This window comes from Pelmatolapia mariae, linkage group LG2 (assembly GCF_036321145.2).
Source record: "Pelmatolapia mariae isolate MD_Pm_ZW linkage group LG2, Pm_UMD_F_2, whole genome shotgun sequence".
In the NCBI taxonomy this organism is placed as follows: Eukaryota; Metazoa; Chordata; class Actinopteri; order Cichliformes; family Cichlidae; genus Pelmatolapia; species Pelmatolapia mariae.
Genome location: NC_086228.1, coordinates 31,553,590 through 31,580,351, shown reverse-complemented (window position 1 = coordinate 31,580,351; position 26,762 = coordinate 31,553,590). Strand labels below are relative to the sequence as shown.

The 26,762-nt window shown below is 41.8% G+C and overlaps 1 protein-coding gene and 1 long non-coding RNA gene across 2 annotated transcripts in view; one reads left to right on the top strand and one right to left on the bottom strand.

The window, feature by feature from the left end:
- The window catches only part of gfra3 (GDNF family receptor alpha 3), a 103,407-nt gene extending 78,867 nt beyond the window's left edge, over nt 1-24,540 (bottom strand). The window contains exon 1 of the mRNA XM_063498742.1: nt 24,062-24,540. Coding sequence (XP_063354812.1) covers nt 24,062-24,101 — 40 coding nt within the window. The 5' untranslated portion in view covers nt 24,102-24,540. The remainder of the gene's footprint in view (nt 1-24,061) is intronic.
- LOC134637170 (uncharacterized) lies at nt 17,611-19,947 on the top strand. The gene is made up of 4 exons (XR_010095078.1): nt 17,611-17,823; nt 18,647-18,695; nt 18,864-18,926; nt 19,308-19,947. It is a non-coding gene; the product is annotated as an uncharacterized LOC134637170 (long non-coding RNA).
- Nucleotides 24,541-26,762: the final 2,222 nt, after the last annotated feature.

Here is a 26,762-nt window from a genome sequence, read left to right as displayed (position 1 = left end):
AGCATTCTATGATTATTGATGACCTGTGTTTCTGAACAAGAAAGCATAAAATCATTATTAATCTGCTAATGTTCTCATACAAAACGCAAAAATGATATTTACTGTAAATGCACTCAGATAGCACAACAATATGTATGTCCTCCTGGCAACTCCCTGTGGAAATTCCTCCTGTGTTTTTGTTAGTGCCACTCTCTCCAAACCATACATTATAGCAGGTATAACTCTTGTAAACCTTCTCTTTCACTCTTCTTGCTATTACGATGCTTACAAAAAAAAGCATCTTGAAATGACTGCTGTCATTTTACTGTGACTGGGATATAGCCTTTCATTCATAAATTACCCATGCATGTACTAGTTTATTTTTTCTGTAATTTAGTATTTTATAAGGTGATTGATAGGTTACATGATGACTTCAAAAGATTCTGTGTATAATTCACATTTTGTGGATATAAATTAAACATTGCTGTTGCAACATTGGTGTTGCTTTTGTATTGTGTTACAGGTGCGTAAACATTACAAATGGGTCATTTTGGCCCGTTGGTTGGTAACTTTTAGACAACACGATATAAGAGGATTTCATAAACAGAGCCTTTGTGTGTTTTGTATGACTTACACACACACAGGTACATAAAATTCCCCTCTCGCCCCTGCGGGCGGTCTACCTTTCAAGCTAAGGTCCTCTACCAGAGGTCTGGGTCCTCCCACTCGACTTGCTTGGAGCTCACTGCACCAAGTGTTCCAATTAGCACGAGGGCCACTGTTACCTTCACCCTCCACATCTTCTCGAGCTCTTCTCTCAACCCTTGGTATTTCTCCAGCTTCTCATGTTAGTTTTTCCTGATGCTGCTACATCTACATCTATCACTACGGCCATCTTCCTCTGCTTGTCGACCACTACTATGTCCGGTTGGTTAGCCATCATCAGTTTATCTGTCTGTACCTAGAAGTGCCACAGGATCTTAGCTCCATCATACTTAGCCACCCTAGGGGGTTTTTCCCATTTTTACATCGGACTTCTAGGCCATACTCAGCACAGATGTTCCTGTATATTATGCTGGAATTGGTTATGGTGTTCCATGTATGCCGTGCCTGGTAGCATCTTGCACCCTGCTGTTAAGTGCTGGAGTGTCAGGGGGCATCTTTACACAGCTTGCACCTGGGGTCTTAACTTGTGTGGTAGACCCAAACCTCTCTGGATCTTCTACTTAGAGCTTGTTCCTGCACCTCTCCATTCTTGGGTTTCTGCTGCATGCGGTATTCACTAAACACACGGTCGGTTGGGGCCATCTCCCTGATATACTCATGGATGTTTGTTGTCTCATCCTGCACAGTGGCTCTGACACTCACCAGTCCTTGGCCTCCTTTCTTGTGCTTAGCGTACAGTTAACACACAGAGGGTTCAACCCTCATGGTCATAAGCTTCCTCGTCTTGATGTCAGTGGCTTCTATCTCCTCCTTTGGTCAGCTTATTATCCCAGCAGCGTACCTGATCACCGGCAGGGCGTAGGTGTTGATAACCCAGAAAATGTTCTTGCTGTTCAGCTGACTCCTCAGACTTTCTAGCAGCCTCTTCGTGGTTTTCTTTTGCCTGTGGGATTCCCAGGTACTTGTAGCTGTCCTCAATGTCTGCAATGTTGCCTTCTGGTATTGTGAGCACCTCAGTTCTGACTACCTTCCCTTTCTTTGTTAGCATCTGACTACACTTCTCCAGTCCGAATGACATTCCAATGTCAATTGCGCCATTCGTAGTCAGTATACATAGCTAATCTTGTCAATAATGTCACTGAGGGTGTTCAGGCCTATGCAGAACAGCAGTGGGGACAGAGCATCTCCTTGGTAGATCCCACACTTGATGGTGACTTGTGCTATGGGCTTGAAGTTGGCCTCTAGTGTTGTTCACCACATCCCCATTTAATTCCTGATGAAGGTTCTTAGGGTCCTGTTGATCTTGTACAATTCTAGGGATTCCAGGATCCAGGTGTGAGGTATCACGTCATAGGCTTTCCTGTAGTCAATCCACAGATTGGTCACTCTGGTCTTGCAGTCTCGGGTGACTGCTCTGTCTGCCAGCAGCTGGTGTTAAACTCCTCTGGTATTCCTGGCAATTCCTTTCTGTACCACGCTCATGTATTGAGTCATGTGCCTGTTCTTCTTCTTCTTCTTTTTTTTTTTTTTTGCCTGTCCCGTTTGGTTCTTTTGCCATCAGAATTATTGTCTAAAGGCAAAGAAAGATGCCCAACGGATTTACTTTACCAAATGGACCATCCCAGCCTTGCCGTATTGGTCTATTTGATTCACCTTTGCTTTTATTGTTTATTTTATTTTCATTTGATGAACACGGGACAGACTTGACTGGGGAAAAGAAAAGGGAGAAAGAAAGAGGGAAAGAAAAACAGCGGTGAAGAGGGATGGTGAAAAAGGGCAAAAAACAAAAACCAACAAAACAAACAGACAAAAAATACATATATATAGCAATCACCTGGATCACCTGTTGAGAAAGAAAAAAAAGAAAACAAGCAAAGAAAGACAGCAATATAATAAACAACATCATCGCGATGATCTATGTGAATATAACAGTAAATACTAAATACTGAATATTATTGTGCAGCACGTAAGATCGACAGCGCACAGTGTGCTTTGAGGTAGGAGCCAAAAAGGGTGTAGTTTGTGTGTGTGAGCACCCGTGTGTACACCTGTGAGCATGAGCGCGCTTGTATTTAAAAGGTTCCTTCATGTAATGATCTGCCAGAGGGTGTGGGGGGCCACAGCCCCGTCCTCCAGGGCATGAAGCAGGTATGGAGGAGATCCAGGCTCCAGACATCCAGAGGCCCTCAGAGCACAAGAGACCAAGGAAGACCAACAGAGGGGCAGCCGCGCCACTATCCCAGAAAGAGCTGAGGAGAGTCCCAGATAAGGGGTCACTCAGCAGCCGCGGAGCAGAAGCCAGGGGGGGTTGCAGTGACGTGCCCGTGAGCTCCGCCAGCAGCCAGCTGTGCCAGAGTGACCGAGCCCCAGGACCGAGAGGCTGATGGCACCCCACCCCCGAAGGGGCCCGAGCAGCCACCAGGAGTGAGCCGGTGGGTACCTGAACGCCCATCCCCGGACATAAAGAACCACCAACGCACCGATGTCTGAGGGCGTCTGCCACTGGCAGGGGAAGTGGTGGGGGGAGATAGGCCTCCATACCTTGGAGGACCTGAGATGTCCCCAGAGAGGTGGCGTCTGATACCCAACCTGACATATAGACACAGACAAACAGGCACACACAGATACAAACATCCATTCCCACCCTCATGCTCTCATAAGCAATTACTCCACACTCACCCAACGTGGAGACAGACATAAATAGACACTGTACACACAATCACACTCCCCAAGCGTTCTCTATACCCCGGGTCTTGGTACCCTTGCCACTGGAGGGGGAAACTGCACCCAGACCCAGGTAGTGTTACCCTCTTCCCTGGGGTGGAGAGAAGCAGACCGCCCCGACTCCGCAGCAGCAGGGAGGCCCCACATTCCAGACCCCAATCGGACGGCCAACTCCTCCTCTCAGCCCCCCGCTCCAACAGGCAACAGAAAACGGGGGTGTGTGAAGACTCCAAACCTCCCTCCACCCGGTCATATGTAGTGTTGATGCATGTGTGTTCTAAGGTGCGTTTAAAACCCAGGAGGGCATGGAGCTACCTGCCAGAGAGCAGCAGGTAAGCGCATAGCCCCTCCTGCTAGCCCTCAATGTATACGTGTATTTAAAATTGAGAGGTGGGCAACGGCGCCAGGGGTGAGGTTGTACACTCTGATGGTCATCTGGATGCCATGTAGCGTGCCCACCCCCAAGGCCCTATATGTATGTGTTATGAGAGTGTGAGTAATGTGAATGTCTAAGTTGTGAGATAAAATTGAGGCACAGGCAGCCAGAAGGGGACAGAGGGGGGGATGCCTCCCCTGCATCCTGGTGACACACCTTTACCCCAAAGCCCTGCATGTGTGGGTGATTGTGGTGGAGCGGGAAGAGGGAGGCAGCTGGAGATGGGGAGGGAAGGAAGGGAGGGGCAAGTGGCCCCTCCCTGGGGCCAGCTCCCCCGCTGACCCCAGTAGGCACCCCCATACTCAGCAACCCACCAGGGCAAGGGGGCCCAGGCCCATCCGGACCGGGGCCCAGTTCAGCAGCGCCGCCGGCCCCACAGAGCCCAGGACAGCCCACCTGACCCCACCACAGAGAAAACTGCACCCACCCCGTCATCCACTCATCTTCCAGACTAGACAAGACAATAGACACCCAGTGCCTGTTCTTCTCAGCTGCTACGATGCCTGACAGGAGCTTCCATGTGGTACTGAGGCAGGACCGGCCCCTTTTGGGGATCCTTGGGACTCAGGACTGTCCAGCCTTCAGTTATCCATTCCAGGTGTGTCTCATCCATTACCAGCTGGTTCATTTGTGCTGCCAGACATTCACAGAGTGCAGTCAGCTTCTTCAGCCAGTTGGTGTGAATCATGTCAGGGCCTGGTGCTGTCCAACTCTTCAATGCTGGAGACCCTTTCTTGGATCTTTGCCACTGTGATGTTCACTGGATCCTGTTCAGGGAGGTTGGTGTGGTCTACTCTTAGATCCACTAACCACTGTGCACTGTCGTTATGGATTGGGTCCTTCTCCCATATGCTCTTCCAGTATTGCTCCATTTCAAGCCTTGGTGGTGCTGTTCTCATATTGTTCCCCTGCCACTGAGAGTACACCTTGGATAGTTCAGTGGAGCAGGGCTGGTTTATTCTCTTGCCTTCTATCTATGTCTATCTATGTTTCCATGTTTGAAAACTGAGCAGTTGCCTGAGAGTGATTTATAATACTCAAGCTGGGAAATGAGGGCTAAAATTTAAGAACTTTCAGTGTTTGTTTTCATCTTCGGCCAAACCGTCCTAGTGTATGTGTCTGTACATGTGCACACAAGCCCCTCCATCCCCCCACCCCTCTCCTAGCCTTGGCTTTGAAGCCTACTACACACACCATCCTCTCACTCCGCATGATGGCAGGCAGCAGATCAGATAATTCTGTTGAGTTTGTGCGTTGTGGAGTCTGTGTAGACATCACTACATAGAGTGGAGTTTCTTTCCTGGTCCCCCCCCTCTTCCGGTTAAGGTGGCGCCTGTAGAGTCCAGATGCAGCGCCATCTCCATTGCAATAAAAACGTTTAGGCTGACGTCTTGGAGCTCATACTGCATCACACTGACCCAGAGCCAAAGGAACCACCTCTGCTCGTACCACCTCTGCTACTTCTGTGTGATCCCTGCAGATGATTCTCTGGCACTTTTTCATCCAAGTCAACATGTCCTTTTTATGACGTTGGTGTCCTACCTGGATGTCCCAATTGAAGCTTGCCCAATGAGTCTTAATACTCTATTTGTAAAGGTTGGCGACTGCTGTAGCAGTACTCTAAATATGGCACCACCTGCTGATCGCATATTCTGTCTTTTTATAACTGCCACGATGGTGTGCCACAGTGGTAGAGATGCCACAGTTTATTCTGCTCATTGTCAACCTTCTCCTCCTTTGGCTCCCTCTGCTCTGCTTCAGCCAAATACTGCTGCTCCCATTTTGAGAAACAGTGCTCAGGTCCGTGTTCCTGTATTTCCTGTTCCTAATTCCTGTAGTTGCTCCATTTAATATGCCAAGTTGATTCAAAATAACACAGTGAGGGTATTAACAGGGACTAGACTGAGAGATAATATTCAATTCAATCCAATTTTATATAGCATCAAATGATAACAACAGTAGCCTCTAGGTGCTTTATACTGTAAGGTCAAAGCTCTACAATAATACAGAGAAAACCCCAACAATCAGGCAAGTGCTTGCCCTATGAGAAAACACTTGTCAACAGTGGGAAGGAAAACTCTCTTTAACAGGAAGAAAACTCTGGCAAAATGAGGCTCTCTAGGAGAAGAAGCCATCTGCCGCAACCAGTTGGGGATGACGGAAGGTGTATGGACGTATATTTGTAGGCATATCTGTTTAACCCCCTTAGGACCTCTGGGCTAAGTCTATATGACAGTGTGTTTATCTGTGCCCTTGGTCAGCCTGCAGTTCCTCACTCTCGGAATCCACAGCATCATACAGTGTTTTTCCTTGCTTTCCTAAACAATCTCTAAATCATGCCAAATATCTTTGGGCAAGAAACTAACCCCATGTTTCTCTTCGATGCATCCATTGTAGTATGAATGTGTGTGTGAATGTTAGATAGGAAGCACTTAGAAACAGCTTAGAAAAAAGTGCTTGTGTCAATGGGTCTGAATAGGTGAATGTACAAGTTGTGTAAAGTGCTTTGAGTGCTCAAATAGAGTAGAAAACCGCTAAATAAGAACCAGTCCATTTACCATTTAAATGGAAGTGTATTAACTGTTTCTCACTGTCCTGCAAGTGAGTCCATCATTCTATTGGTTCATGACAGCAGGAAGAGAGAACAAAAGAAACACTGTGGAAGAGAGCCAGAAAGTAATAATGATGATTAAATGCAGAATGGTGTATGAAAATAGAGAGAGTGAAAACAGGTGCGTGAAGAAGAATGCATTCGGTTTATTGCAGTTTAACCAAGGGAAGGGTTCAGAGTCACCTGATCCAGCCCTAACAAGCTGTATCAAAAAGTAAAGTTTTAAGCTCAATCTTAAAATTAGAATGGCAGTCTGTCTGGACTCTGGTTTTAACAGGGAGCCAATGAAGAGAAGCCAACATAGGGGACTCTCTTCAAGTCCCTGTCAGTGCTCTCACTGCAACATTTCGGATCAACTGAAGGCTTTTCAGGGAGTTTTTCACCACATCCTAATAATGAAATACACCCACATAGCAAGCAGGTCTGGCCCGGATCTGGTATCAAGCCGGCACTGCTGGCTGACTTCTGGCATGATAAGACTTATATCATCCAGATATGGGCCAGGTCTGGCAATGATGCCACTGTTTATGTAATGGCATGCCATATCTGGCCCGATTATGGTTTGGTTTATGTGGCCCAGTCCCATAGAAAACAGGTCTAGCTGGGATTCGGCATGAAGCTGGCACTTCTGACTGACCGGTGTTATGGCAGGGTGTATGTCAACCAGATGTGGGCCAAGTCTGGCAATGATGGCACTGTTTATGTTCCTATTTTCCTATTTTAGTTAGAAGACCCAAATGCCATGTTGCAATACTATACTGCTATGGTAGCCAAGGTTTCAAATCCAGGTGTGACAGGTGAGTTCACACTTTATCCAAAACCTAGTGAGGGTTTACTCATCTTTGCCAGTGGGTGGCTGTAGCTCAGGTAGTAGAGCAGGGCACCTGTTGATTGGAAGGTTAGTGGTTCGATCCCTCACTCCCCCCGTTTGCATGTTGTGAGTGTGAATGTGCATGAATGTAGTTAGGAAGCACAGTTAAGAGAAAGTGTGTGAATGTGGCATGTTGTATAGAGCACTTTGAGTAATCTGGGAGAGTTGAAAAATGCTATATAAGAATCAGTCTATTCACTGTCTGAACAGAGTTTTGTCATGTTACTTTTGCACTATTATGCACATGTTGTTACTACATGGCTTGATTAAGGTACATATTAGGCTGACATCTGGGGCCAGAGCTGAAACTGTTCTGGGCCAGCACAGGGCCAGCAGTGTGTCTGCAACTGGCCTTGTGCTGGCCTGTGTGTGGGCCACCTTTGGCAAACCAGATCTGGGCCCCCAAAGGGCCGTCATTCTTTGCGGTATGTGGGCCATGTGTAAGCACATTGTGTGGGCCAGATCCGGGTCATACCAATTTTGCTATGTGGGCAATAGTCCTTCATAAAAGTAATACATTCATGGAACTAATTTTTCAGCATCACTCTGAGACAGGATGTTTCTAATTTTAGATGTATTGCGCAAATGAAAGAAAGCAGTTCTACATATTTGTTTAATTTGCATGTTGAAGGACATACCCTGGTCAAAAATGATTCCAAGATTCCTCAAAGTGTTACTGGACAACAAGGTAATGCCACCCAAGAGGATGCATCTGGTTAGATACCATGTTTCTAAAGGCTTTTGTGTAGGGCTCCCCTTCCTCCTCACAGTCACCATCTGCACTTTGACAATTTGCTCAGGGAGAGCTTACAGTGGCTGAGCTAACTTTGCCTGCACCAACTTAGCAACTTGATTTTCAAGTGTGTCTCGAAAGATTCCTTTTTGATAAAGTATATACTTAGGATTGGATCCAGTGAGCCTGAACCATCCCTTAGTTATACTGCTAAGCTCAGGCTGGTAGGTGAGTTTCAATGATGCAAAAAATAAACAGACATTTACACAAACAGATTTTAGCTGAATGGATTTTAATTTAATGTCAGTTCCACATATATCCTTTTAGAATTCACATATGCAAAACTTGTATGTGCAGACTGGCTTTGCAAGGCTTCATCCAATTAACAATAAACTGCAGAATTATTCCCATTCTTCCTGTGTTTATTCTGTGAGTTGCCTTAGGGCTATTGATGTCTTAGGGTTTTGTGCTTCATGCAGCTAGGAAAAAGGTGGAGATGATAAAAAGTTGTGTTTCCACCAAACTAACTGTGTGTAAATGAGACTAACTAGGGATTGTGGGTCCATCCACAGGTCTTAAGCCAGGCTCTAACGCATCTGTTATTGTGATAGCAGATGGGCTGGAGGTCAGACCGTAGCTGACCTGGGATCAGCCCAGCTCTCCAACCACAGAGAGCAGCAATCCCTTCAGGGAGCACTGACTCACGTTCGACATTGAGTTTGGGTAAGGACAGCCCCTAACCCCCCCCCCCCCCCCCCCCCCCCCCCCCCCACACACACACACAAACACACACAGACACAGACACAAATTTACAGCACTCAAGCTACTGCTGTTTACACACTTCATGCACAGACACACACACACTCACACACAACCAAGGAAGCAGAAGCCAACACACCATCTGCCGCCCCTGTGTTTGAGTTCCAAATCCCAGTTATCAACAAAACACACAGAAGACCTCCAAACTATTCCCTTGGATAGACCATTCCCTTTGAGAAGAACTCTCACACACAGTCACATATGCACACACTGCACACACACCTCTGCATCCAGATCAGATGGAACCAGGTGGATGGAGTCCAGGTAAGTTGCTCATTTTTCATTAAATGTGACAGAAGAAGTGAGATGGATTTTCTTACTTCTTTCACAAAGTTCATTCACCTCACACATTTCTAATCCTCTTCATCTCTCTCCCTCCTCTGACCTGGGATGATCTCCTTTCCTTCCTGCTCTGAGCTGCTTTTTTTTCACACTTATCATCAAAGCAGGTTTACGATGCACATTTCACTGGCCTCATTGCTCTTCATAGACGTCATCATCTGTCACTAGAGATCAATACTGATAAGAAATTCTCTCCATGTCTCTCTCTTGCTCTGTGCCTACTGGAAGGACTCCTGTTGTTCAAAGAACACACCCCTGCAGTGCTGTGAAATCATCAACGATAGGTGAAAAACACCTGACACTATGTGTGTGTGCGTGCACATGTGCAAATTATAGAAGTCTACAGCACAGCAATACCAGTATTTCCAATATCTCACTTGTGCAGCACTGACCCCAAATTCTCTCTGTAGCTGAAGCCATTCCCTTATGAGGGAAGCACGGTGCTGCTTCTACAATAAACAATACTTAAAGGTTTAACATTCATTTTAGGTTAAAATTGCGTGCACAGCAGCAGACGACCAAGTCTGACAATTTGTGCAAATGACACTAAGAAAGGAGTTGCTCTCTTCAACGCCACCAGTTTCTAAACATTACAACACTATTTTAACTCGTCTGATGCAGTGCAAAAAATATAGAAACTGCAAAGTATACATAGGACAAAAAAAAGGTAGTCCACAACAAAATTTAAAACAACAGGTAGTGCCGAGCTTCTGGTGAGTTTGGACCATGCTGAAAACAGTGTTAGATTGACTTTCACTGTTTCCGTCTAGTTCCTGGCAGACCTTACTCAGCTTCAATCTGGGGCTCTTAAAAATACACAAAAACTGTATTATCCTCTTAACCCTGTCTATTAATATTACAGACAGGTAGGAATGATAATATTTACTGCCTAACTACTCCATTAATATTAGTGTGGTATTCTGAACCACAGCTGCGAGGCAAAACAACCATCTTGATTGTGCGCTGCGTGCTTCTATTCTGATTTTTTAAATTTTGTACAGTTTCTGAAATATTCCACTTTTTTTGTTGCTACAGTGACACTGCACATTAATGATCAAGGAACTGACCTCCCAGCCTGAACCTAGCCTATTCAGTGGGCTAGGTTCAGGTATTGTGCAAATGTACTGTTTATAAGGTTGGGGAAAACTGCAGTCAGCTGAGACTGAAGAAGTCACTTGGACGATGATGAAATGTTTCTCCCATTAAAAACGTCCAGATGAACAGAATCAACTTTTTGGGATATGTGCTGTATGAAATGATACTACAGTAATGCTACTTACAGTGACAGTGCACTGCCACTTCATTAGGTACAGCTGTATTCGAGGTCAGACGAGATCGGGGGTCATCATTTTTACTGTCTTTCTCTGTTTCTCAGTATGATCATACAGTATGGGTAACATTCACAATCTCTGCCATTTTATTAAGTACACTTTTTAGTTGCATGTGAAGACATTGCACGCTGAACTTAGGATAATTTTGACATGTCTAAAGTTTATGCTCTGTGATGGCTCTATTGTTTTTAAGGGGGTTTCGAAGCAATTACTTCGTGTCATTTACTGGCTCAGTGACACAGTTACTCTGACCATCTGTTACTGTTGTCTGCTGAAGGTCGCCAGTTTGTGTACCATGACATTCTTCTCAATATGAACTAACATAAAGACATCAGTTGGTCAACACTTTATTAGGTACACCTGTTTTCACTCTACAGCAACAACCTGTTTACCTACAACTTTTTACTGCCACTGACAGCGAGTCGGTAGAAAAAATCCTGCTGCAATTCCTCCACAAATTGCACGTTTTAGTTGCTAAATGCTAACTGGTTAAAGTTATGTGTTCAACAGGCAGGTTAACATTGATGATAGCTGTTTAAAACTTCAATGCTATTGAAATAGGGGTCATTCCATCTCAAATTAGACAATTTGTAACATCTTTAGCACATTTTCTGCTCGGACCTACATAAAAAGCGTACATATGAGCGTTGTGAAATTTTAGCTTTACATAACAAATGTGTGCAAAAGTTTTAGGCAGGTGAGGAAAAAATGCTGGCGCCCCCCCTTCCGGCTCTCCTCTCTGCTCTCTCCTATCTCGTCCCTCTTGTCTTACTTCTCTCTATCACCTTTTCTGTCCCTTTGAGGAAGTGAGGCTCCATAAATGCTAAAGAGGTAAGTATTATTTCTCAGTTACAGTGAATAGATAGGAGAAAATAAACTGTAGAAAACTAAACAGAAGAAAGAATAAGAGAAATAACAATTTAACATAAACCAGTGACACACTCCGGGGCCTGATCAACCCTGGCAGGGCTTCCTTGGATGAGGGTGTCTAGTGATAATGGCTGAAACACCCGATGAATCCAAGGTCCACTACTGATGATGTGTCCCAAATCTTAATGTGATAACCTAGATCAGATCTCTAATCCCCCCAAAAAATGGCAGATTTTTGGACTACCTCACCGACCGACCACAGTATGTGAGGACTCAGGGCTGTGTGTCGGACAGGGTCGTCTGCAGTACGGGGGCCCCACAGGGAACGGTTCTGGCTCCGTTCCTCTTCACCATCTACACTGCAGACTTCTCCCACAACTCCACCCAGTGCTTCCTGCAGAAGTTCTCTGATGACTCTGCTATAGTCGGCCTCATCACTGATGGGGACGACAAGGAGTACAGAGGACTGACTCAGGACTTTGTGGACTGGTGCCAGCAGAACTACCTCCAGATCAATGCCAGTAAAACCAAGGAGCTGGTGGTAGACTTCCGCAGGCACAAACATCCTCCACTGCAACCACTGAACATCCAAGGTATGGACATTGAGACTGTGGACAGCTACAGGTACCTTGGTGTTCATCTGAACAGCAAACTGGACTGGACTCATAACTCAGACGCCCTCTACAGGAAAGGGCAGAGCAGGCTGTACCTGCTGCGGAGACTCAGGTCGTTTGGAGTGGAGGGCCCACTCCTGAAGACCTTCTATGACTCTGTGGTGGCCTCAGCCATCTTTTATGGTGTGGTCTGCTGGGGCGGCAGTATCTCTGCTGGGGACAGGAAGAGACTGAACAGGCTGATCCGAAGGGCCAGCTCTGTTCTAGGATGCCCTCTGGACCCAGTGGAGGTGGTGAGTGACAGGAGAATGGTGGCTAAGCTGTGATCCCTGTTGGACAACATCTCCCACCCCATGCATGAGACTGTGACAGCACTGAGCAGCTCCTTCAGTGGGAGACTGCGGCACCCACGGTGTGGGACGGAGAGATTTCGCAGGTCTTTCCTCCCCACTGCTGTCAGACTCCACAACAAAGACTTTAACTGATCAAACACACACATCCACAAATGTGCAATAACACTAAGTGCAATAATCTTTTCTGGCATCGTTGTATTTTTACTCAGTTGTATATAGCATTTTTATCTTATTGTATATTTTATTCTATTTTATTCTAGTGTATATAGTATTCTATTTTATTCTATTCTGTACAGTTGTGTACTGTATTTATTCTTATTTTATTTTATTCTAATTTTTGCTTCATAACTTTTGCACTGTCCACTTCCTGCTGTGACAAAACAAATTTCCCACGTGTGGGACTAATAAAGGTTATCTTATCTTATCTTATCTTATCTTATTAGCCTGGGTAAAAGACTGAAAGTTGAGGCACACCATGATGTGTGCTGCTGGTAAAGTTTCTGGGCTGCCTTTCCTCATAACAACCATCCCTCAAGATTCTCACCATTTAAAGCAATGCACTGTCAGGGACTACAACATCTAATCATTTTACTGAATGTGGATGTAGGCTTCCTCACATCCTTCGGTCTCTTCATTTAATCCCAGACACACTCGATGATGTTGAAATCAGGGCTCTGTGGGAGCCAAACCATCACTTCCAGTACTTCTTTATGCTGAAGATAGTTCTTAATGACTTTGGCTGTGTGTTTGGGGTCGTTGTCCTGCTGCAGAATACATTTGGGCCAATAAACAATCATTTATATTTCTGGAAGCATTCTTTGTTTACAGCATTTTTTCACACCTGCCTAAAAACTTTGCACAGTGCTGTATATATAATTTTTTTCCTTTTGAAAAAATCGTCCGTTGACCCACTTTCAAATCATTCTTTTGTATATCAAAATATTAGTTAAAACCCTGAAATTTTTAACCAGTGAATTTGGTACACGTGCAACAAACAAATACAAATTATTTTTTCCTCATATTATCTAGTTAAAATATGAGGGAAAAGCCTTCAAGCCCTCCTGCAAAAAAACAATAAACATTTCACATTGGAAAAGACAGCTACTGGCAATTTCTGAATTGTATGTAGTTATATTTCACAATGATGCAAAATAAAGCATGCAGAATACTTTTTAACATTAATTTCTTAATAACATAAATTAAGAAAAAGCTATTTTCATTCAACTTCAATGCTGGATTATGGATATAAGATAAATTGCATAACAAGAAAAATATTAATAGATTGTCAAATCCAAATAAAACAAAATTCTGGAGTTTCTACATGGCACTCTAATTAGAAAATAGAAAATAATTGTTATTAAATATGTGCAGATTTTTCGCTTTCAAGCACTAGGATATCTCAAATCATCAAATCAAATTTTTAGAAGATTTTTTGTTAAACCTCCATTTGGCATAAAAAAAATTATGGTTCAAAGTCTGGACACAAGACTACTATACTACGTGAAGTAACTGCTGAAAATCTACTAGTGAATGCAGCATTACAGACAGTCTCTACTGCAAAAATCAATGAAACCAACCAGCTGATCTACACCACGGCAAGAGTAGTCGTTGACATGGTTGGCTACAGGATGAACAGCCACAAAGAGCAGGACCCTCCATGGAGAAGAAGAATAGAGGCCAAGAGCAAAACAGCATGGGGGGAAGTTAGCCAACAATCAGAAATGCAGAAAGGTGTGATGAATGGGTGCCCTATAAACCCGCTCAGTTTTCTGCCATTTTCAGTCAGAACTGTGTCATTCCTCTGTCTATGTGCAATCTCACTGAGGAGCTTAGTTCATGTTTTCACTCCAACTGCCACACTGTGGCTCCGCTGAAAACCAGGAGGCCTAAAACTAAATCTGAACCCTGGCTGTCAGACACGAGTGCCGCAGAGCTGAGTGCAAGCACAAAAAGGACAATCTGCAGGTGTCACTTCAAAGGGATTGCTGGAATCATTATCAGGAACCAGTGAAAGATGCCAAAAGAAAATACTTCTCTGCTATTATTCTGTCAAACTGTGACAAACCTCACGTTTTATTTAAGACGAATGCCTCACAGAGAGTTTGCATTGAATCCTCTCCTGCTGTTTGTGAAAGCTTCCTTCCCTTTTTTTATTGGTGAAGTCATTTCCACAAAGACTCAGATCATCTGCTGATGACCCCTCAGTGTCTGTCCCCTGTCCTGTTGTTATCAACAAGTTTAAGCCTGTGACTTCGTTCTCTTTACAGGAGATTGATGATCACTTGAAACCATTCGGTTCATTAAATGATGCTGTACCTTCTTGTCTATTTAAAGAGGTTTTTCCCACTGTAGGGCCGTCTGTTCTAGCAGCTGTCAATAGCAGTCTGTCCTCAGGTGTAGTCCCAAAATGTTTTAAACATGCAGTAGTTCAATTTCTGCTTAAAAAAAACTGGATACCACAGTTGATGCAAACTACAGAACTATCTCTAAACTGTAAATTTAAAAATTGTGTAGAAGATTTTACAACTGCGTTTTTGGAATAACATTCTAGAGGTTTTCTACTCTGGTTTCAGAACTTAATACAGCACTGAAACAGCTCCTTTAAGAGTTTTAACAACTGCTACTGACTCTGGCGATTGTGTTGTTCTTAACCTTGTAAATTTAACTGTTGCATTTGACACAGTGGATCTTGAAATTTTACTCTCTTGTTGGGACCAGGTCATTATTATCAGGAAGTCCTAAAAACTCCCTGAAAAGCCTTCAGTTAATCCAAAATGCTGCAGCAAGAGTCCTGACAGAGACTAGAAAGAGAGAGCAGATTTCTCCTGTTTTGGCTTCCCTTCACTTGCTTCCTGTTAAATCCAGAATTCAAAATCCTGCTCCTCACATACAAGGTCTTAAATAATCAGGCCCCATCTTATCTTAATGACCTTGTAGTACCATATCACCCTATTAGAGCACTTTGCTCTCACACTGCAGGCCTACTTGTTGTTCCTAGAGTATTTAACAGTAGAATGGGAGGCAGAGCCTTCAGTTTTCAGGCCCCTCTTCTGTGGAACCAGCTTCCAGTTTGGATTCAGGAGACAGACACTATCTCTACTTTTAAGATTAGGCTTCAAACTTTCCTTTTTGCTAAAGCATATAGTTAGGGCTGGACCAGGTGACCCTGAATCCTCCCTTAGTTATGCTGCAATAGGTGTAGGCTGCCGGGGAATTCCCATGATGCACTGGGTGTTTCTTCTTCACTCACTATGTGTTAATAGACCTCTCTGCATTGAATCGTACTTGTTATTAATCTCTGTCTCTCTTCCACAGCATGTCTTTATCCTGTCTTCCTTCTCTCACCCCAAACGGTCGCAGGAGATGGCCCCGCCCCTCCCTGAGCCTGGTTCTGCCGGAGGTTTCTTCCTGTTAAAAGGGAGTTTTTCCTTCCCACTGTCGCCAAAGTGCTTGCTCATAGGGGGTCATATGACTGTTGGGTTTTTCTCTGTATGCATTATTGCAGGGTCTGCCTTACAATATAAAGCGCCTTGAGGCGACTGTTGTAGTGATTTGGTGCTTTATAAATAAAATTGAATTGAATTGAACCAGTGCATGAACATCAAGGGCATAGCCCTGGTGTTGTTTAGATCCGACTTAGCAGATTGAACTTTCTGTGGTAGCCTTGGTGACTACAAATACTCCTCCACTCCTTTTTCATGGGGAGTCCCTCAGGGCTCAGTTTGATTATTTTGATGAACCCAGATTTTTGTCCTTCTTAAAAAGAATGAAGCATATTCTGCTAGATTGCTGCTCAAGTGTCTTGAAGACATGAAGGCCTGGATGGCTCTCAACTTTTTAAATTTTAATGAGAAAAAGTCAGAAGTGATGGTGTTTGGTGATAACACTCAGACCCCGTTTGTCAACCTGGGTTCCTTTGTTCAGTACGTAGAGTCGACTGTCACAAACCTCGGGGACAGTGGAGCGTAAAGCTCATGGTGATCTGAGATGGAATGAGCCATGGGAGCTTTATGAGGTGTTTTGACAGTTCAGTAAAGTCTTGCTAAGTGTTTTGAACATCAACTACTGGTCATATCTTTAACTGCTAGTGAGAGGGGGGGGCTGTGTGCCTGCCCCTCCATAGTGGTGCTATGTGATGTGCTAAAGGAGGAAAAGAAACTAATCAGTGTTTTAAAAAAATTATTGTGTTTGTTTTGTTTCTGGACAGTCCTATAACACAAACTAAGCAACCCAACGAGGCAACAGTAAACAAACAACTCCCCTGTTTTGCAACGTAAAGTTGGTGTTTTTGTCAATTAAGTCTGGTGAACTGTAGCAGCTACACTTCCTTGTTAAAAAGAAGCAGGTCAAGAAGTGAAAATGTCTTATATACAGTGCTCAAGTCATAATGAGTCTTTTAGGTTACTTCGGGGCACCACAGAAGTACATTGCTTTAGGTTTTGTGCCAGCTGCCACTGCTCTCTGCTCTCTGCTTGGGAAAGTGCCTACTGTCATCTACTGGAGTTAACAACTTGTGTGGACCAAACTCACACATAACTGACTGAAAATAGTTTACCTAGTGAAAGCATTATTATTGAAAACATGTTTTTTTAAGTTTTAAATTTTAATGAGAAAAAGTGATGGTGTGTGGTGATAACAGTCAGACCCCGTTTGTTGATCTGGGGTCTCAGTACACAAAGCCAACTGTCACAAACCGTGGACGCCGAACTTCAGTTTGAGAGTCAGATCTCGGCCCTGATTAAATCTAGCTTTTTACAAGTCTTGTCGGTTTTTAAACGTCTTCTTAAAACCTATCTCTTCTCCATGGCCTGTAACATCTGTGATATGTTGATTGTATTATATATATTTTTGCAAAGCTTCCTAAAAAGTGCTACAGCTCTTGATTTTTAAATATAACCTATGAAAATTAATGAAATCTTTAATTTTTAAAAATAAAATAATAATAATAATAATAATAATAATAATAATAATAATAATAATAATAATGTATTGTTCCTTACAACACTGAAAATACTACAAGATATATGGAATTATGTAGCGGAGAAAAATGATAAATAGTTGTAAGTATGTCTTATATTTTAGATTCCTGAAAGTAGCCACACTGTAAAATGTAATATTGTGTTTAATTAAAAATATTAAATAGGCTGAACTCAATTTTTATCAATTTGTTATTAGAACTCAATTTAAATAACTTACCAGTACTTTTTATGCAAAAACGCTGATAAACTCGATTAATTTGAGTTGTCCTAACTTATAAAAACTAAGTAAGCTGGAAGTTTTGCTTCTCTGGGCGGAAGGATGAAAGATGTGTTTTGAAAATGCCACGTGACTACCGTCCTCCTCCCTCGCGGATCAGTCCGCATGTTCACGGTGCCAGCATTTGTTATGGAATATGTTGAGCAAACCTGGAGAAGTTTCAGCTCAAGAGACTATTGTTGTCATTGCTGTGGATCTTTACCTGATACACTGACTTGGTGAGTAAATGTTTACTCTTATTCAAACTGATTTTGTGGCTTCTCTTAGTTTAGCACCAGGTTTATAATCTTGCTAGCTAGTTAGTGTTAGCCTAGCATTGCTGCTGCCGCTGGGCTCATGTTACTTAAAAATTAACACCACAGCCTTAAAAACCTTACATAAAACTATGTCGGTGAAATTTTCTGTTGATCGTTTGAAATAAATAAGTGAGATAAGAGCCCAGACAAAATTCTTTGGGAGGGGCAGCCGTTAGGGGTGTGGGGGGTGGATAACAGAGCTCTCCGAAAACGTGGAAGCACTTTTGCAAATATGTGATATTTTGATAAATTAAGTAGATATTTGAGCATTACATAGCTACATTCTCGCCTGAAAATATCTTAAAAGGTTATTTTGTGATCCAGAAAGGGTAGTCTGGGGAAAAGGAGGATCGCATTTGTCGGCCACGGTTGTCGGAGCCTGTGCGCACTTGTAAGCGCGGCAATGGCGGAGGAGCGCCGCTGAAAAACTTATTACTTTTTCTGGGTCACAAAATAAACTTTTAAGATATTTTCAGGCGAGAATGTAGCTGTGTAAATTTCAAATATCTGCTCGATTTATCAAGACATCACATATTTGCAAAAATGCTCGGAGACGTCCATTTGTTGTTCATGCTTTGTGGCAGCTTTAGAACATCTGTGGCATCTATTAATGCCAAATCTAGCCTTTATTTAACAACATAAGCAAACTCTATGTTACAATGATTGCACAGCCATTAAGGATCAAATCAGTTTCTGAAATATGTTCTGTTTTTTCTCCCTCTGCTTGCTTCTTACTGTCTTTGAGGCTCGGGACCAGCACTCCTGTTGTTGGACAGAAAGACATCAACTCAGTGGTAAGTATTTTGGTTTTCCAATATATTAGCAACTGTCAGTGACATTTATATTAATCAGGCTGAACTTTAATCATACTCTAGATCAGCCTGTTTTACTTATTGTTTTGTTTGTGCTTTGGTTTGGGGAAGTTGTTTCTTTACTGATCTTTTCCTGTCTTCTGTTATTAGACTTGAGATATGACTGCACTATGCTGTTGCTGTGACTCCAGTTAATTCTACAAGACATGCTGTGTAAGTAAGCAAACAACAACAGTTTGGTCTGCATTTCTTCAAACTTAGTTTAGAGGGTCTACACTGTATATAGTGAAGTCTGCAAGTTTTCGAACAGCAAAATTTGTTTTGTGCCCAAATCATTTTGCACATCATTAGAATGAAAGTTATTGCCCATGTTTGCATAGCCCTTTTTAAAATGATGCTTTCATGACATTATTGTGTGTTGCGTGGTGGTCACGGCTATCCAGACTGACAATTGGGACATTGAATGTCACCTCTCCGGTGGGGAGGGAGCCTGAGATTGTCTAAATTGGAGTCTGTTTTATACCAAATGCAGAAAAAAATGTTTTAAGAAAGCAATTAAGTTCATGTTCCAAAAATATGATTGTTTGCTTGCAGGACAACAGGAGAGGTGAGTCCTCCGTCACAGATGGTGTGGTCAGTGAAGATGGTCGCCTGCAGGTTCAAGCTCATTGCATCTCCAACCCACATCCACTGCCACTGTACTTAAGGGAAGTTAAAGACTTTCTTCTGCACCTACATTTGGATCACCTCGATCCATGACAGTCATTCAGGCAGTAATGCCTGGACTGGAAACAAGCCATCCTTAAAATATTACAACATTCCAGCTCATGTGTTGGAATGAAAAACAAATGTGTTGTTTAAATTAGAGACTGCACTTGTGACAGAACAACAAATATTTTATTTTGATTATATAAGTAATGTAAGTACAAAACAAACTTGTGGTAGGCCTAAACTTATTTTCAGAATAATTACATCTGAGACTTTGTTTCATTGTAAGATTCTAACAGTGATGGCAATATAATTGTTTGTTGTTCAGCAGAACAGTGTCCAGTATGTTGGCTGTTATACTTTGTTGTGTTTGAAAATAAAAGTTGGGCTCATTTTAACATCATTACAAAAATTGTTGTTAATTATTTTTAATCATATTCAGGTTACCACAAATTGTTTTTTCATTTAGTTGAACTTGAAATGTTTGTCAGTAGGTAAACAATTAGTATTGTCAGAAAGTCAGAAATATCAAGTTATTCTTAATACTGCAGACTTGCAATGTATAAGTTGTCCTAACAGTCATCTTAAGTAAGCTTTACTTAGTTTTTTTGAGGCAACGAGTTTCCATAATTTTTTTGAGTTCTGGGAACTAACAGGGCTGTACAGTGTACTCAAAATGAGTAAGTTGCCCTAACTTGGTCATCTTACGTAAACTTGATCCAATTTTTTTGAGTTCTGGGAACAAATGAGCTTGTACAGAGTACTCAAAATAAATAAGTTGTCCTAACTTAGTCATTTTTAGCTAAGCTTTACTCAATTTTTTTGAGGCAACGAGTTTCCATAATTTTTTTGAGTTCTGGGAACTAATTAGATTTTACAGTGCACACTTTGCTTGGTTGACAGTGCTGTTAGTGACCCTCGGCCTTCTCTCAATGAGCTTGATGATGTAGTCACCTGAAATGGTTTCACTTCACAGGTGTGAAGGTGTCAGGGTTCATTTGTGGAATTTCTTGCCTTCCTAATGAAATTGGGAGCATCAACCCTATTAAGAAGACAACAACACTCCATTGTTACTTTAGGAACTGAAGGTCAGTCAGTCTGGAAAATTGCTAAAACTTTGAACGTGCAGCCGCAAACACCATCAAGCGCTAGAATGAAACTGGCTCACATGAGGATCGCCCCAGGAAAGGAAGTCCAAGAGTCACCTCTGCTGCTGAGGATGAATTCATCCGAGTCACCAGCCTCAGAAATCACAAGTTAACAGCAGCTCAGATTAGAGCCCAGATAAATGCCACACAGAGTTTCAGTAGCAGACACATCTCTACATGTTCAGAGTAGACTGTGTGAATCAGGCCTCTACTAAAGAAAAGCATCCAGCAGAAGAGATTTGTTTGGGTCAAGAAAAACAAGGAATGGACATTAGACCAGTGGAAATCTGTTTTAATCTGCTGAGTCCAAATTTGAGATCTTTGGTTCCACCTGCCGTGTCTTTGTGCGGTGTAGGAAAGGTGAACGGATGGAGTGGGGGTTCTTTGCTGGTGACACTGTTGGGGATTTATTTTAAAATTGAAGGCACACTGATCCAGCATGGCTACCACAGCATCCCGCAGTGACATGCCATCCCATCCGATTTGTGTTTAGTTGGACCTTCATTGATTTTTTAAATGGACAATGACCCCAAACACACCTCCAGGCTGTGTAAGGGCTATTTGACCAAGAAGGAGAGTGATGGAGTGCTGCACCAGATGGCCAGACCTCCAAAGTCACCTGACTTAAATCCAACTGAGATAGTTTTGGGATGAGATGGACCGGAGAGTGAAGGCAAAAGTGCCAACCAGTGCTCAGCATCTCTGGGAACCCCATCAAGACTGTTGGAAAGCCATTTCAGGTGACGACCTCATGAAGCTCATGGAGAGAATGCCAAGAGTGTGCAAAGCAGCAATCAAAGCAAAGGGGGCTGTTACGAAGAATCTAAAATATAAAACATGCTTTGAGTTCTTTCACACTTTTATGTTTACTGCATAATTCCATATTTGTTCATTCATAGTTTTGTTGCCTTCAGTGAGAATCTATAATGTAATGTATGCCATGAAAATAAAGAAAAACCATTAAATGAGAAGGTATGTTCAAACTTTTGATTGGTAGTATATATATGTGTACACTACCAATCACTTCATCCTAAAAACAATTGAGATATATTTTCTCTATATAACTCAATTGCTCGGTCATCTTTCCTGCACTAAACTGATTTAAAAAAAAACATAACTCGACATAATAACAGGTTATTTTATTTATAATTGATATAAATAAAATAACTTGACATTTCTCATATCTGAAAGGACACCCTCCTCAAATGTGTTTTTAACCCTATAATGCCCTTTGTATCATATTTGATACATGAGTTTCTGAGACCTCTGTTTCAACAACATGATCAATACTTTCCATCATTTCAAAATGTTATGGACTAAACTCTTTTTTTTGTCTAAAATTAACATTGTTGTTAAATAAAAGTTGCCAAAATTACCAAATGTATCAAATGCGATACACAAAATATATAATAAATATATAATAAAAATATATCATACACAACATAATATAGCAACAAAAAAAATGTGGATTTTGTTTTTAAGGGTTAATAAACATCTCAGTTCCAAAAAATCAGAATTTTCAGGCTATTTTTTGATGGGTTGAGTCTTACAGGGTTAATATTCCACAAAGGTATTCTGATGAATTTTGTGAAAACAAAAGATTATAACATTACAGAGGTTGACTAAAATCATTATATGTCCACACTTTGTTTTCTGTTAAGTAGAATTGATGCCTATTTGGCAAAGAATTCATGTGCAAAAGGTTATACACATTCAGTATTTCCATTTGATACAGCAGTAATCTAGCACCATCGAGGCCTACATATGTAAGATATTCTAAAGCAGCACAAAGCCCTGTTGTTCTGCAGTATCGAGGGGTTAAAAATTCTCCAAATATTTCATGATGAGAGCTTCATTTAAAAAAAGTATCCGTATCAGTGTATGCCTTCAAGAAAAAAAATGCCAGCAGTGTCTGTGGGCCCTGTCATACACCCTCCTACTATTAAAAACAACAACAAAAAAATACACACAAACACACATATCTGGGTGCACACACACATATGCGCATTTCTGACATATATTTTGACTATATATAACAACTATGTAAACAACAACTATTTAAAACTATTTAAAGGGATTACTAATACAAAAATATGAATAGAAACCACTCATATAGCCAGAAATGCAACTATGCTGCAAAAAATGTTAAGAAATTTTAAAATGTGACTGGAAAGAGACACAAACTAAAGCTTCAAATTATTTGCGCATATTCTACCTTCTTTATCGACCTTCATTTATTGAAGCAGTTCAGCAGAATGTTCTGTTCAGTTTAAGCATTTTTATTCATAGAGCCAATTAAAGCATTTTACACTCTGAGGTGAAATTCAACTGAACTCTAAAGTCTAACTGAAACTGATTCGTCATCCTGTTACCTTCTAGATGATGTCAGGAATTTCCCACCTTTGGCGTTGTCTTACAGCAATTAACTGTTCAAATCTTGTCCCGCTAACAGCCAAATATGGGCTCATTCAGACGGAGGTACTCACAGAAGTTCACATTTTCACAATCTGATGAAACAACAAACAAGTTCTATACAAAAAGCATGATATAGAATGTGTTTAGAAAGCTCTTCTGCACTATTGCCCACGCTCTTAGAGTGAAGACAGGCCGTGTATTTACACCTTTGTTCTATGCAGGCTTCTCCGCTTTCCCTAAACTAAACTACTGTTTAGCTACATGTGATTTTAACTTGAACTACACGCATAGTTTCTGCTGGATGCATTTGTGTAAAATGTATTTAAATTATTCATTATGTGCTTTCTATGGCTTTTTTCATTTTGAAATTAAGCAATAAAAGTATATCACAATATCCAAAGCTAAAAACTAATTTAAGACCAACTTTAAAATCTTACATATGTAACATTTAATTTTTTAATTTTTTAATATGACACTATAATTTGAGCCTCTATATCTCTTATAATAAGAGTAATATTTGTAAATATACTACTTTGTATATACACACACATACATACATATATATAAATTCTCATTCTAATTTGATCCTTATAGGAGTCTGATGTATATCAGTCTGTGGGTTTACGGGTCATTACTGTGACTATCAGGTATTTTTTGCCAAAACGCCTCTATGAAACTTCAATTTCTTGCTTGAGCTAAGAGCACAGAAACATAGCCAAAAACTGAGTTTTTTAAGAAAAATAAAAGCAAACTAGTATTGAGAATTAAGTAGTGGGCAGCATCCACATCCATATTCAGACAGTCTTTCCATCGCTGAGGTTTAAAACAATGAAACTGACCAAGCGAACCCAAATCTTCGCATCGAAGTTATGCAAATGCATAATAATCATTAAAACAAAACAACAGAGGCTCGCCGAACCAAAATGTGAGGCTATGAAATGACTTTTCACTCCCCATTCTCTTCTCCATTTCACTTTGGTGACAAAGAGCATCTAGACAAAGACTGTTGTGTTTTTCTTCAGGTATTTCCCTGAAGAGTTCTCTCTCTTGTGACAATAATTAAACCACTGGACCTACCTGAGATGTAAAGAACGAGCGCAAATCCGTTCAGAATCATGGTGGTCTTGTTCGGGACACCCTTTGGAGGGACGGGGAGTGGGGAATTAAAAAGGAGGATGTGGGACGGGACGCGGTGCGTTCTCGGCTAGTCCGTGGTGCGTTCTCGGCTAGTCCAACAGCACCGCTCAGTAAGACACACAGCCCGCTGCTACATTTACCGCACTGACACTATCCGTGCGTCCCCCTGTTCTCTGCCCTGCGACGGGAAAGTCCTTTAAGTTTCAGTCTCCAGAGGAAAGAAAGGAGAAGCCTCGGAGGAATGTCTCGGTGCAAAGTACGCGCCAGCGAGAACGCTCTGAGAGGGAGATTGTGACTGCTGTTGTGCCAAAGGTTCGCTTTCACGCAGCTCTGCTCGGAGAATTCAACTGGATGGAGAAAATGTGACTGGGCTACAGCTGTGCACGCAGACAGTCATCATAACGCGGCTTCGTTTGGTCCCGGTGCATTCTGCGATCACAATGCTGACAAGCAGCGGATGTTGGGGTTATAAACTGGTGATATCCCTCCTCCTCTTCCTCCTACACCCCCTGAGATCATCATCATCATCATCATCACCACCACCACCTTTAGGAACTGGCGGATGAAAACACTCCTTTACTTAGGTCATTGTAAAGAGTAGTCACACTGTAAACTGCTTTTCCCATTTCTGTAACCACCAAACACTGCGCACAGCCTCAACTCACTTTGGCCCAGCGACATTTATTCTCAGTTCTAATTATAAAATCACAAACATGCGCATTTACACTAACATCACTGAAGTAGTCAAATATTCGACTGTTTAATAATTTGGATACTAGAATATCTACACACACAAAAAAAAAAGACAATTGATGCAACTATCGACCATCAGAATTAGCTCTGTAGAATTAAATCACGGAAACTGTTTTGCATCCTGTAATGACTACAAGGACATCATCATCACAACACTAACAGCCTCAGTGCCGTGGTAGGAACACTCTATAGGCTAGAGAGAGAAAATTAATCACCAAAGCCAGTGCTGGGTCTTACAGTTTTAAAGAAAATGTTAAAAGAAAAGAATTTAAATGTAAACAAAACAAAACAAACAAGCAATAAAAAACCTTCTTCACCCACCAGCTGTTCTTGATCCACACCTGCCATGGTACTGGATCTGTGACCCAGTGTTTTGTGTTTGTTGGTTAATTAATATTTTTGACTATTGTTATTCCTGGTTATCTTTGTTTCTTAAGTTCTCAGCGATATTAGTTCCTCCTCCCTCAGTGTTTAACTTAGCCTTTATTTGTCCCGGTTCTGGCCCTTTTTGCCCCAAGATGTTGAGTTTTTTTGTATTTTGGTATTATTCTGTATTATGTTTATGTTCTTATTCATTATTTGTGCTGTTTCGATTATTATTGTTTCAGTTCAATTCTTACACTTACACTTAGATTCTTAATTCAGCACACACCATGACACACCATGAAGTTTTCTGTTTTTGACTTCCATCATTCCTAGTTCTGTGCTTCTTCTTTCCTAGTGTTTCTGTTACATACATACATACATACATACATACATACATGTATACAGCAGTATACACAGTATACAATGTGCCGGAATTCTGTTTCAACCCAAGCTCCCCATGGTGCATTTATAAGTATATAAGATATATATCTCCAAGAGATATAAAACTAGAAATTACAAATAAATAACATGCCAAATTTCAGTAAAATTAATGGATACAAAGGTACTAATGACTAACTATACAATACTATAATGATAACTATACAATACTAAATGTACGATAAACAAAAACAGGACAGAGACAATACGAAGTGGATTGTGTCATGGTATTGAATACCAGGTTCAAGTTATTGTCCGTTTCTAGTTTCCCTAGTGTTTTAGTTCTTAGCTTCTACTTCCCACATAGCAAAATTGGTATGGCCCAGATCTGGCCCAAACAATGTGCTTACATATGGCCCACATACCGCAAAGAATGACGGCCCTTTGGTGGCCCAGATCTGGTTTGCCAGAGGTAGCCCACACATGGGCCAGTTGCAGACACACTGGTGGTCCTTTGCTGGTCCATGTGTGGATTACCTCTTGCAAACCTGATCTGGGCCACCAAAGGGCCATCATTCTTTGCGGTATGTGGGCCATGTGTAAGTTGTGTGCAGCCACGGGCCAGTTGTAGACACACTGCTGGTCCTGTGCTGGCCCAGAACAGTTTCAGCTCTGGCCCCAGATGTCAGCCTAATGTGTACCTTAATCAAGCCATGTGTCAGTTTTGGCCGGCGGTCATAGGTCCCTTCCAATAATATGACGCGAAACTGGAATAAAATGTATCCATGGACTAGAAAACGTTATTAAAGAAGATATATGTTAACACAGCCCAAACACCAACACCAACTAAAAGCAAAAAAAGCTTTATACTCTACTCTATACTCTATACTCTATTCAGGTGAGCATCCAGACTAGCCCGAGTATGGGGGTTAACTAATCAAAATGAAAACATAACCCTCCACACAAACAAACATACAATAACATTAGAGCACATAACAAACATATACATTTTTCCAACACATACTATAAACAAATCAATAACATAAGCTTCAGCCATTTCTATCTAAACTAAAACCCTTCTTAACCATACTCCCCAAACCTGGCACACTGGTCTGCTCCAGGAGCTCATAAGCAGGTGATTGAG